The 13,708-nt window shown below is 40.6% G+C and overlaps 1 protein-coding gene across 1 annotated transcript; it reads right to left on the reverse strand.

Moving 5' to 3' along the window:
- Positions 1 to 1,020: 1,020 nt before the first annotated feature.
- LOC148027649 (transketolase, chloroplastic-like) lies at positions 1,021 to 5,064 on the reverse strand. Its single transcript, XM_087689344.1, has 7 exons — positions 4,292 to 5,064; positions 4,110 to 4,200; positions 3,921 to 4,026; positions 3,041 to 3,323; positions 2,591 to 2,739; positions 2,352 to 2,505; positions 1,021 to 2,239 (listed from the first exon to the last, which is right to left on the reverse strand). Exons 1-7 carry the CDS (start codon positions 4,829 to 4,831, stop codon positions 1,280 to 1,282), a joined length of 2,283 nt encoding a protein of 760 aa, XP_087545470.1. The 5' UTR covers positions 4,832 to 5,064; the 3' UTR covers positions 1,021 to 1,279.
- Between the last annotated feature and the right edge of the window lie 8,644 nt (positions 5,065 to 13,708).

The raw sequence follows: 13,708 nt of genomic DNA on the forward strand, positions 1-13,708 counted from the left end.
CAATGCCTACCTTCTCCTTCAGAAAGGAGCATTGCTCCTCTCAAATAGGGGGGATTTCCAAGCTTGAGAAACAGCATTTTTTAAACAATTCCTCATTTGCCTTGTTTATACAAAGGTATAGATCCTTGTATGACTGCACTGAAGATAAGACAGAGGATTGGTAAAACTATAGCACTAAGAGATCTACTTATAGACTGTAGTTCAACTTGGTCAGTGGAAGAACACAGGAATTTTCCTTTCACCTAATCGTACTGATGGTTAAATATTCTGTTGCTGCCTTTCGATTAGTTGTACTGATAGTAAAATATTCGTTTGCTGTCAGACTACCACTACTGTGGTGAAGCTTTTCTATCAATCTGCACAATAACTCACGTATGACTCTAATTCAAGGAGGGCTGGAATCAAAACAATCTAACAGTAATATCCATGATAGATACATGACTCAATTGAATCATAGTTACTAGGGAATATACATAATTCAATTTAGCCACTCAGTTGCTATGGGGCAGGATATTCAAACTCTCCGTCTTTTTTCAAAGTATATTCTGATGATTAAGTTGTTTTACCTGTGGAGACCTGCATTTTACAACAAAATATTTTGGAGAATTTTCATATATCACGTATCTGTATTTCAATTTATCAGATCACTGATTGCTGGCAGACGAGAGCTATGAGTTGCAGGATAGAAAAAGATGGAAGACACCATAAATTTTTTGTCAATGTTCAAAAAAAAAGTTTCCAACTTTGTTAATTCATACTTAAACATCACCTGAAGCAAATAATTGAACTCCTGTTTACAGATTTGGCTTGCCTGTCCCTTTCAGCTACAACACAGCAAACACTATCTTGGTGAAATTACCAGTTAACAAACTCAGCAATGCCGCCCTGAAGATTTCATAACTTCATCCTCGGCCTGGCACACTGCATCCACTACACCATCAATCTCGAAATTTATGGTTAAAAAACTCAGCAATCCTCAGAAGATTTCATAAATTCATCCTCAGCCTGGCACACTACATCTACAACACTATCAATGTTCTGCAGATTTTTTATTTGGACGTTACGAAGATACATCGTTGGGATGGGCAAAATACATGGCTCTGCAATCCAATATGCAGGGGCATCTCCAAAGAAATCGCATAATCAGTATGCAGGGTGTTCTTTTTTTAGGTTTTTGAATTGAATAGGGTGACGTTGTCATAAGAGGCTCCTCGCACAGAACTCATTAAGTGACTCATTATGGCATCCTACAAAAGCTCGCATGAAGGTTTCAATTCCTCTACAACAGTTCCTTTGCTTTGGAAACTACATTGTCAACAGTCAGACCAAATTCCTTGTATAGGATACCAGCTGGTGCACTTGCACCAAATCTGTCGATACCTATGGCTTTGCCCTGTGTTCCAAGGAATTTTGACCAGCCAAAAGTAGAGCCTGCCTCAACACTTACACGAGTAGTAACAGCAGAGGGGAATACACTCTCTTTGTATTCGGCGGTCTGCTCATCAAAAAGCTCCCAGGATACAAGAGAGACAACTCTCACTGATTTACCCTCCTTCCTGATTACCTCAGCAGCCTTGAATGCAATTTCAAGCTCAGAGCCTGTTCCAATAAGAATTAAATCAGGCTTGTTTCCACTTGAATTGTCGCTGATAATATAGCCTCCCTTTGAAACTCCTTCAATAGAAGTGCCAGGAAGGTGAGGAAGCTTCTGCCGGGACAAAGCAAGAATAGATGGACGTTTTCTGTTTTCTATTGCAATTTTGTAAGAACCAGCAGTTTCATTGCCATCAGCAGGTCTCAACATAAGTGTGTTAGGCATGGCCCTGAAGCTGGCAAGGTGCTCAATGGGCTGATGTGTTGGACCATCTTCTCCCAAACCGATGGAGTCATGGGTCATAACATAGATTACACCAGCTTCACACAGTGCAGAAATTCGCATTGCAGCCCTCATGTAGTCAGTAAAGACAAAGAAAGTAGCACAATAAGGGATGAGGCCACTTCCATGAAGCGCTATCCCATTGCAGATGGCTCCCATGCCATGTTCACGTACCCCAAACCGTATATTGCGCTCAGCTGGTGTATTCTTCTGGAAATCCCCAAACATCTTCAGAAGGGTCATGTTAGATGATGCCAGATCAGCACTGCCTCCAAGCAGCCCAGGTAGCACTTTTGCAAGTGCATTCAAACATGCTTGCGAAAGATTGCGTGTAGCATCGCCAGGACTCTCAGGAGTATAAGTCTGCATAGCAAATACATGCATAAGACCACAATCAATAACATTGAAAGGGCCCCCAGTACTGAAACACTCTTTATATTATACAGCAACACAGCTAACTTTATGAAACACTCACTGGCAAAGCTTTCTCCCATCCTTCAGGAAGCTTGCCACTGATCAAGATCTTAAATTCAGCTGCCTCAGCTGGATACTTCTTCTCATAACTGGCCAGGTCTGCCTCCCACTGAGCTTGTAATGCTGCTCCATCCTTCACATGGCGGCTCCAATGGCTGTACAGAGTTGTAGTTATAACAAATAGGGAGCTAGCAGACACCACACATATACAAAATTATCACATTCCTAGACAGGAAGTACCTTTTCACATCCTCAGGGACAAAGAAAGGTTCGTGTGACCAACCCAAATTTTGACGAGTTGCCTCCACTTCTTTGGCTCCCAGAGCACTACCATGAACACTGTATGAGTTTGCCTTGTTTGGAGAGCCAAACCCAATGGTAGTAGTCACCTGCCATACAAAGAAGACCAACATGTCAAAATTGGGGAAGTATATCTACAGCAGAATCTTTCTTCCAAGGAAGTAAGCAATCTGTCTTCTCGGGAGCACATTGATAGGACTGCCAATACTCTAGAAAGAGTTGACAAAGTGAAACCTTCGAATTCCTATTTTCTAGTACAAGCAACAAATGGAGGTATGGTCCAGGAAAATATTCTAGCAGTGATCATGCTATCCACTCTAGCGACGATTACAAGTTTTGCAAGTAGAATTTAAAGTTTAGATTCATGATCAGTCTCAAAATCAAGAAAACCTTAATCATGGTAGGCTTGTCAGTAACAGATTTGGCTTCTGAAATAGCTGCTCGAATTGCATCAAAGTCCGTGTTGCCGTCTTTCACCCAAATTGTGTGCCAGCCAAGGGCCTCAAACCGCGCATCCACACTTTCAGTGAAAGCAATCTCTGTGTCACCATCAATAGAGATGTGATTATCATCATAAAACACAATAAGCTTTCCAAGGCCCCAGTGTCCTGCCAGTGAGCATGCCTCGTTTGAAATACCCTCCATGTTGCAGCCATCCCCGACAATCACGTAGCTGTAACACAAGTTATAAATTTGAAGTCAATATCATTACATGGTCAATCATTCAGGTTGTAAAACCAGTTTTGCAGCAAAGCAGCTGAACGTCAACTTAAACAGCTGCTCATCTTGAAAAAAAGGGTAGAAGTGGGGAGATAGAGAGCAACATGCAGGCACATAAATGATAAAAACTCAGTTTTCTGAACACAACTCAAAACAGTATGCAAGGTTGGCCCGGTTGGACTAGTCATGCTGAAAGACCTACATTGCAGTATTCTAAACCGATTCACTATTAATTCAAACTGCTGGAGTAAATAATATAGTAAAGACGGCTAATAGGGAGTCTCCTCTCCTGTCTAGCTAAATTTTTCATGCTAGACAAAACCATATTATGTTAAAGGAGCCTTGGACATCGGGAGACTACCACTTGACTACCAATGTCTGGCAACTATTGAAAATGAAATCGGCCAATTCAGAGCATCTCAACAACTTAAGGAGCCGAGTGCTCTCCAGGCGAACTAAGTTATGACTGCACTGCTGTTAAACAGATTAACTTCAGAGAAGAAGTCACAATGGTCACCTCCGGCTAAGAAATTAATAGATGATTACGTACGTGTAGTGGTCCACAATAGTGGCGTCAGGCTTATTGAATCGAGCAGCCAGGTGCTTCTCAGCTAAAGCCAGTCCTACTCCATTAGCAATGCCTTGTCCAAGGGGACCTGAAACAATTCAACCCAGGGGAACATGAGATTACACTTAACCAAACAGATTCTTGAAATCAGCAACAGAATTTGACACGCACCAGTTGTCACTTCCACGCCTACAGTCTCAAAATTCTCGGGGTGGCCTGGCGTTTTACTCCCCCATTGCCTAAATTGCTTCAGATCTGCCTCCTGAGAAAAGCAAACGACTGTCATGCAACAGGTTTTACAGAGGCTGTCCCAATCTTACAAGACGAGGAGAAGCAGGCCAAAGAGAGCTCACCTGCACACTGTCATATCCCGCGAGGTGCAGCAGCGCATACTGAAGCATGCATCCGTGGCCAGCAGAGAGGACAAAGCGATCGCGATTGAACCAGAAGGGGTTATTCGGGTTGTACCTCATGATCTCGTCGTACAAGATGTGGCCCATGGGAGCGCATCCCATAGGGAGGCCCGGGTGACCCGAATTGGCCTTCTCCACTGCATCGATGGCCAAGAATCTGATGGTGTTGATTGACTTCTCGACGAGAGCGACATCAGTCTTGGGGGCAGTCTCCACCGCAGCAGTGGCTGATACGCGGAGCTGCTGGCGTCTACCTGCTCTCGCTTTGTGGCGAAGCGGCTGTGCAGAAATGCCCGAGGGTGTGGCTGAGGATGCTGAAGCGGAGAGCTTGAGGCCTGCGAATTTGGCGAAGGGGGAGGCGACAGGGAGGAGGAGGTCAGCGGGCGAGGACGGGGCGGCAGGCGAGGTCCCGGCTGCGGCCGAAGACGCGGAGGCGAGGGACGAGACGCAGGGGGGTGAGGCAAGGGCAGAGGACGCCATGGCTGGAGACTGTGAGGAAGTCCGAAGCTGTGCAGCTGCTCCTACTCCTCCTCCTCCTTTTCTTGTGGTCTGGTACTGTTGTTATCCTGTGTACGCAGAAGAAGAAAAATGGAAAAGGAAGGCGAAGAAGAGAAGGAAGGGCCGTGAGCGGATAAAGTCTTTATAGGGCCCTCTCCCCTTCGTTCTCGGCGGAAGAAATGAGAGAGAGAGAGAGGGGGGGAGGGGAGGCAGGCCTCTGTTCTTCCTTTTGGGCGAGGACGGCGTTGTGGCACTTGTTATTTTTCGCGTGTGGCTACCAACGCTTGCCTTATCACCCCTCTAAAAACCACATCCCATCCCCCCGACGGATATTCCTTCCCCCCTTTTGCCACATCCCATTCAGATTTCACGCCACATCACTCTCATTCAAAGGTCCCTCCCATCTTTTTAAAAAAATGGGAACGCTTTGGTCTACAAATGGATCAAGAAAGCTTAGGGTTCACAACCTACAATAAATCCCAATTTATCTCATCTCTATTCCTTATGCTCAATAAAAACAGCAACCGTTGGACATACTTTTGATAAGATTGAGCATTTCTATATCCTTATTCCTCAACCTCACCCCCTCTTGGCTATCATGCGATTGCATGCGACACCATGATGCTGATCAAAGAGAAGCTTGCGCCAATTGTGAGGAGGAAGGGAGACAAGGGAGCCATCTTACGAGTTCAGATAAATGTATCAAGAGTGGTGCTTCAAAAATTCTCAATCCATGCTCCTATTGTGACTATGAAAAGAGCAAAGCTTTGGGGAGCCCTAAGCTTGGAGATAAAGTATAAAAGTATGATACTGATGGAAGATTGGATACAACAATCTTTGATAGATCACACTACCGTGACTCAATGATAGATGTTGCTAGGGAAAGTTGGAGCAACCTGTGTCACCACCATGATTTAATAGATCTAGCTCACATGTGCAAGGAGGAGGAGCACAAGCATTCACCTAGTATAATAAGCATAAGGACAACTCCTAGCATGCAGCAAGGTTAGATTGTGCTTATGTCAATTAGTGAGGCTAGTGTATAGTGCCTCAACTTATCCTAAAAGTCTTGGCTAAAGTCATAGACTCAAACCATTGCCCCATATAAATAATCAAAGATGGGCCACCACAGTTTATATCCAACAACAAATTTTTATATGATTAAAAAAACCGGTGAAGAAGTTGGGGGAGAAGTGGAGTGAAGCAACAAAGACACAAATGACCCTTTTGTTAAGCTGGAAAAAGCAATACAATCCATCACTAGACACGCCAAAAGCAATGCGTTGGGGGTTAAAGCCACTTGTGTTTACCTTGTACTTAATGCGGGCATACTTGCACGCTGTAGGTAACAATCACCCATCACTATCATCTTTATTCTTTATTCTTTACTATAATAGAATAATAAATGGAAGGCGAATCACACATTGTGACTATTGGAAATTCCCACACACTGGTCTTACTCTCTTTTTGTTCAAATCTCCATAGCTCTTGCTCTTACTTTTGCTTGTACTCTTCTCTCTCATTCTTGCTCACCCTTTCAATTGGTATTGGTATGGGCATTCGAGGAGCTTCAGCCATTCCACTTTAGCTTGGGAAAGAGAGCTTCAATCCCAACTCCCATGGTAGCCATGTCTTCAATCATGTAAGGTAAAGATCTACTTCCCACTTTCCCTAGCTTGTTACTTGACTTCAGGAGGGCTGTTGGTCAATGCCAAGTGACCTAGGAGGGTCAATAGCGAGAAGACGCTCGACAGTAGTCTGCAATTTTCATTGCATTTTTAGGGGCATGTCATGCTCTTTCTACATCAAACATTTTGCTTTGGCATTTCTTTTTTGTCTTTGCTCGGTTATTGGATACTTCTTCTTGCACTTTTGGCTTTGTCTTTGGCATCATTTATGGAAGAAATCATCAATCCCATTTATTGTCATTTGTGGATAACCCTACTATTCACAATTATGGTTAGCAAGCATTTGAATATGTATGCTTTTACTACCCATGCGCTTCATGCGAAACTTCTTATGCATACTATGTATCTACCTGCCATATAAACGATGATCACAAGACTCAAAACACTTATAGTCTAGGGGCGGAAGATACTACAAACTAGTAAGTATTTTCATTCCTTTCAAAGATATGTGGACAAGGCGACAATGTGAAAGAGATACATGTGGAATTGCAACCACAGCCAAAAGATCATCAAATGACCCTAATACAAGCAAAGGATAGAGGATACTTGACTTAGCACCACGGGCAATAACAAGATTCCCATGGGTAATCATCCATAAGGAATCACCAAAAGAGACAACATAACATGCATCATTCAAGGTGCCATCAAAGATAAGGATCTTCACGAGAGCCGGTACATAACACTGGTACATTACATATATCATAAAGAGGGAACATGTTGTATAAACCAAAATGCAGCTAGACATCACCAATACCAACAATCTCCAATGCCAAGTCATTACCCAAATGGACACATCTTGTCACATTGCGATAGGAGTGAAACTACTCCCTATGAGGGGTCACATGAAAATAAGCCCATGAATCTATCAACCAACACTGAGGTATCCTGACACAACATCACTCGACTATGAAGCATCCAAAGAAGAAGTTGCCAATATAAGATCATCAGATATATCATGTTGCACTACATTAATCTCCTCAACTCAATACGTACTCAACAAGGCTCAACTAAGCCTTGGAAAGCTCCTCAATAAGCGTAGAGCAAGTTGGATCAAGCCAAAAAAAGGAAAGGCTCAACGCATACCTCAAGAGAAAGAAACAATAATTGCCATGAAAACTTAAGTTAAAGCTTTGAATCTAGGCTAAAGCAAAGGATAAAGAAGCTCCTTGAATGGTTGGCTCTGATACCAATTGAAGAGAGATGAGCCCAAAGTGGAAGCACACAAGCGAAAGCAAGAGCTATGGTGGAAGGAGCAAGAGCAAGAGAGAGAGGGACACAAGATGTGGGAACTCCAACAATCACGAAGTGTGACCAACCTTTCCTTTATTCAAATGTCACTAAAAGAATAAAGAATGAAGTGATAATAATGGGCACCAGCCACTTGTAGTGTACATGTGTGCAGGTACTATCAATATAGTAATACACGGGCGGCTAAGCACAAGCGCCTTTACCCCCAACAGTTAAGCCATTGAAGTACCAAGGCATAAAGCTAGAAGACTTTGATATTAATGATTAAGAGGAACTTGATGAGTTATGTAAGCCCACGATTATTTTATCTTTGTCTAAGAAAGTCTATTTTAATTGCATTTATACTACTGGTGGTGCATGGCAATTATGGGAAAAGATATACAATATTTATAATAACAAGAGCTCGGTCTCGCATTTGTATTGGCTCAAGAATCTTGTGGACCTTCATGTGAAGGAAGAAATCCTATGTCTACTTATTTGAATGAGTTCCATTCTATTTGCAATCAATTTACACCGTAGAAGATTGTCTTTGATAACAATACTAAGTCTATATCCTTACTTATTACTCTCCTTGAGTCATGGGATGCATTTCATACTACCATAAGCACTAATGCTCTTGAGTGTAGCTTTATATGCTCAAAATATAGAGGGAGCTTCACTCATTGAAGAGGTTAATGAAAGAATGTTGATGTAGCCTAAGCCTCTCATACTCCATAGTTCGAGGATGACATGATAGTAGAGGTAGTGATTACCATCGTGGTAAAGACCCACAAGAAAATAGGTCTAAGTCAGACCTCGTGGGCACGCTCATAGTAAATTCCCCAATCCTAAGTCTTCACTTACATGCCATTATTGTGAGCAGTAAGGCCACATACAGCCGTAGTGCCATAAAATGCACCAAGATAGGTGTAATAAAGGTAAAGGAAAAATACAAGATAATGGTAAATTATCAAATGATCAGCACATTACTATATCCATTGTCGTGATTGAATAGATTAATACATTGGAGTACAAGTCAAATGACTAGATATTGGTTGCTTCTTTACTTGCTGCCACACAATTGACTAATGGTTAGTCCTCATTCTCTCAGTGTTGGTTACTTGATTCAAGGGCTTCCTCTCATGTGACCTCACATAAAATCTACCGTACGATTTCAAGTTCTGTACGACTGGGGGATGATTATGTATATGGCATCATTGGCATTGGTGATATTTGCTTACAATTTCCTACATGTACTTCTTTTGCTTTACATGATGTACATCATATCCTAGTTTTAATAAAAAGCATTATTTCTGCTAGACAGTTGGATGATGCTCATTATCATGTCTCTTTTAGTAATTCTTCTTGGAAGATTATTCATCGAGTTTTCATTTTTTCTAGAGGTACCAAAGTGGTGATCTTTATCCCTTGCTTGTTTCCATCTCTACAAATCATGTATTGGCCATCACTCATCTTCCTACATATTTATGAAGCATCATCGCCTTGGGCACATATCACTTAAAGAAGCGAAAGTTTTAACTCTTTGTAGTGTCTCTCGTCCATAGAATATTCTTGTTTTGATTCATGTGATTATTGATTAGATAGCAAGTAGACTCATAATGCTCAAAAGAAGTCTAGCTCTATTCATGTGGTTGAGCCATTGACTTTTGTTCATTCTAATGTTTATGGCCCTGCATCATGTCAATCTTTGGGTGATGCTAAGTATTTTTTTACATTCATTGATAGCTTTTCACATAAAGTCTAAGCCTATCCCATAAAGTAAAGATAAGATGTTTTAGTTGTTTTTTAGTGCTTTGTTGCTTTGGTTGAGAACCAATCTAGGCATAGACTTAAATACCTAAAATCAAACAATGGTGGTAAGTTTGAGCCTATCCCGTAAAGTAAAAATAGCATGTTTTAGTTATTATTTTATGCTTTGTTACTTTGGTTGAGAACCAATCTAGGCATAGGCCTAAATACCTAAAATCAAATAATGGCAGTAAGTATGTATCCCATGCTTTTTAAGAAATTCTATGATGATTAGGGCATTAACCCACCCCAAAATGGTGTTGTGTTGAGTGCATGAATAGGACCATTTAGGAGAGAGTCAGCTCAATCATGCAAGCTTACCCCACATGTTTTGGATTGAGGTAGTTACTACATTAGTTCATTTTATTAATAGATCCCCATGCATTGCTCTTGGTGGTAGAGTTGCAAATGAGATATGGACCAGTAAACCTCCTTTATATCAACACTTCAAAGTCTTTAGATATGAGTTATTCTATCATATTCCCAAAGACAAGTGCAACAAGTTCGATCCAAAGTCTATCAAATGTATCTTTCTTGATATATGGCGATGCAAGTAACCCATCATCTTTGGTATCCATAGGCTAGGAAAATTATCCACAACCATGATGTTATGCTCCATGAGGATAAGATGCATAAGAAACCTAAGCAAGTGATTGAGGTGTATGGGGTGATCTTTCATGAGGAACCTTCAATTACTATACAGCCAACTCCATTAAACAGCTTGCAATTGCTATTGATGCTCCAATGGCCTAAGATCCACCTAGCATAGGATCGTATTCATGTTGGACAGAGATGACATGATGTACAAGCTCTATAGCTAATTTTGTGATGCTCTACTATAGCCTCACATCCTCCTGATTGTTATGATCCCTCGTGGTGATAGATTTTGTGGAACCCCTTACTTTTTAGGAGACTATGCACTGATGTGGTAATTCTTCTTTGGAGATGGCTATGTAGTCTAAGTTTGACTCATTATAGAAAAACTAAATGTTTTTGAGGGGAGTATGTATCAAGCCATAAACCACAAGAGTTCAAGAGAATAGATAAGATGGAAGGAAGAATTAAGAGAACAAAATATACTATGTATATTACTCTGCAAAAGACTTTGTACATTGTAGACACCCTCTTTGATTACAAATACTCTTTTGATAGCCCAAAGCATTCATCAAGAATAGGCAAGTAGAAGCTTTAAGAAAGAAACCATGTATCAAAATCCTAAGGTCAATAGTCTTGTACTGAACCTATTGCAACTTGTTTTTACTCTAACTTTTTCCTTTGAACTCAAAATAAGGTCATCTAAGTAACTCAAATTGATCGGAACAAACTCAAACTATAAGCTAGTGAAAATAAAATTAAAATTCTTGGTTTTCCTTCATTGAAAATGTAACCACACAATAATGTAGGATTTGGTTTCCCTACCCGGTGGAAAATATGAACTGCCATGCAAGCGGGTATATAAGTTGAAGAGCACTCCTGTGGTCATCCTAAGCTAGTATGTGAGGGTTATTTGGTTGCAAGGGGTTTTAAATAGGAAAAGGGTGTTGACTTTGGTGAGATATTCTCTCTAATATTCAAAATGACTACCCTTCCCTTGGTTTTAGCCTTGGTTGCATAGTTAGGTCTAGACTTGCATGAGATGGATGTTAAGCTGGCTTTTCTACTTGGGAACTTGCATGAGGACATTTATATATAGTAGCCTATGAGCTTCGTGAAAATTTTTAGGGAACAACTAGTGTGCAAGTTGAGGAAGAGTCTCTATGGATTGAAGCAAGCACCTAGGAAATGGTATCATAAGCTTGATGCCTTTATGCATTCATAGTCTTATTCCCCCATCACTATGGATCCATGTCTCTACAAGAAGAAGGTATGTGATGATAGCCTTATTATTCCGGTCATCTATGTTGATGATATGTTGATTTCTGGGAGTGCTCATGAGGAGCTCGATACTATAAAGACTCAGCTCAAGAGGAGCTTTGAGATGAAGGATATGGGGCATGCTTCTCATATACTTGGTATGTATATTACATGCAATTTCTCTAAGAGACTCCTCTACTTATTGTAGAAGGAGTACATTCACATGATACTTGAGCAATTCCATACGCAAGGTAGTAATCTATTGGCACCCTTTAACCTTCTCATGTGATGGTATGTCATGCAGACCACAAATGATGAGAAGATTAAGATGACCAAGATTCCCTATGTATCCATAGTGGGCAACTTAATGTATGCCATGATAGCCACTAGACCTAGATAGCATTTGCAATGGGAGTTGTGGCTTGTTATATGGTGACACCTAGCCCCAATGACATTGGGATTCTGTGAAGGGTATTATGAAATAACTTAGGGATATTGTAGATTTGTGTCTTTGGTATGGTAGCCAAGATACTAGAGTCATGGGTTACACTAACTCAGATTATGCTGGACATGCAAATAGTAAGAAGTCTGCCTCTGGATCAGTCTTCACCTTTGCTAGAGGTGCTATTTCTTAGATGTGTAGGGTGTAGAAATGCACTACTTTGTTTACTACAGAGGATGAGTACATTGCAGCCCAACTGAGGCTTGCAAGGAGGCTCTTAGGTTAGGCCATCTAGTTGCAAAGCTTGATATTACTTATGTGAATCCTACCTTACCTTGGAATTTTATGAGCACCATCCAATTAGCATGCAATCCAGTCTTTCATGTGAAGACCAAGCACATTGAGGTGCATTATCACTTCATCAAAGAGGTGATTGAGGAGCTTGATAAGATCCCCTTAAGATCTCTACACATGAGAATCCTGCTTATCTACTCACTAAAAGTTTCCTAATGGAATGCTATGGCTTTCTTAGGAAGTTGATAGGCGTAGAATGATATAATGTCTTCTCACATCCAATTGTACTCATATGTACATATTGTACTTTTCTCCTCAATATAGGCACACTCACCTTTAAGTGGAAAGTCATTGGGGGTTAAAGGCCACATGTGCCTAGCCATCTATATTTACCTTATACTTAGTGCACACACACCTATACATTGCAAGTGGCGGCTGCCCATCACTATCTTCTTTATTCTTTAATTTTTATTATGATAGAATAATAAAGGTAATCCACACATTGGTCTTGCTCTTCTTTTGTTCAAACCTCCATAGATCTTGCTCTTGCTTTCACTTGTGCTCTTCTCTCTCTCTCTCTCTCTCTCTCTCTCTCTCTCTCTCTCTCTCTCTCTCTAACAATAGCTGTTCTAAAGCAAGTATGGAAACTTTACTAAGGTGTACGAAGCAATATGGTTAGCATGTAGAAAAAGGACACAACTAATTTTTCTAATACTTACATGAGGGTACAATATACCACCTTCTATCAATTAGGAATGGATTAAGCTACTTCCCAAAGGTGTGGTTAAAATCATGCCTTTAGAATGGAGACCTTTAACAATGTTAAATACCTCATACAAAATAATGTCAAAAGCTTTACCTCTTCTGATGAGCATACACACAATTCAAGCTAGTTCTAAATCTCTAAACAATAAGCGATTGTTCTAAAAAAAAGAGTTTAAGGAAAAGCCATAACAAATATCCATAGTCATTTATTTGGGTCAATATGGTTCAAAATCCCATTTCTATTAAAACCAAGAAATTTCCTACTATGATAAGAGCTAGTCTTGAAATAGGAAAGGATCCATGCCCTTGTTCTTTGCCTCAACTTCTATGTAACTTCCTCTTGAGGGGATAGTGTCCCTCTTTTATGATGTACACATAAGAATTCTGCTATTATTTCTCATGGCTAATGGTTGGGTGAGAGATTTGGTAAGCTCACAATTCCTAGTAGAATGTTATCCATTACCAGCAAGATGCACATCCCTCATATGTGCTTACCACTTTTATGTATCGATCAAAGATGAAATGGGCTTTTAGAGCTTCTTGTAACTCTTATAGTACTCATCTTATGAACAAAACTCTTATGTGCTTGAGATTATTAGTTATGAGAAAGTCCTCTAGGCTACATAATAGCTACTGAAACCCTCATTCAAAATCTATTAAGGTGTTGCCATGACAATTATCAATGTCCAAAAAATTCCACAAGTGCATTCAATGAAGGGCATTTGGAATTTCCAGTCATCTTTGATTAAGAGGAAAGAGGGTTTGAGGTTGTAGGTTCTA

The sequence above is a fragment of the Lygodium microphyllum genome, chromosome 12, assembly GCF_053477565.2.
Source record: "Lygodium microphyllum isolate KBCC chromosome 12, Lygodium_microphyllum_v1.1.10, whole genome shotgun sequence".
Taxonomy (NCBI): Eukaryota; Viridiplantae; Streptophyta; class Polypodiopsida; order Schizaeales; family Lygodiaceae; genus Lygodium; species Lygodium microphyllum.

What these genes read in the sequence shown, in the direction of transcription:
- LOC148027649 (XM_087689344.1), bottom strand. Translation starts at nt 4,831, where the DNA reads ATGGCGTCCTCTGCCCTTGCCTCACCCCCCTGCGTCTCGTCCCTCGCC. An exon ending in CGGGATATGACAGTGTGCAG is followed by an intron (nt 4,201 to 4,291) that starts GTGAGCTCTCTT and finishes TGCTTTTCTCAG; the next exon opens with GAGGCAGATCTGAAGCAATT. An exon ending in GATGGGAGAAAGCTTTGCCA is followed by an intron (nt 2,240 to 2,351) that starts GTGAGTGTTTCA and finishes TTTGCTATGCAG; the next exon opens with ACTTATACTCCTGAGAGTCC.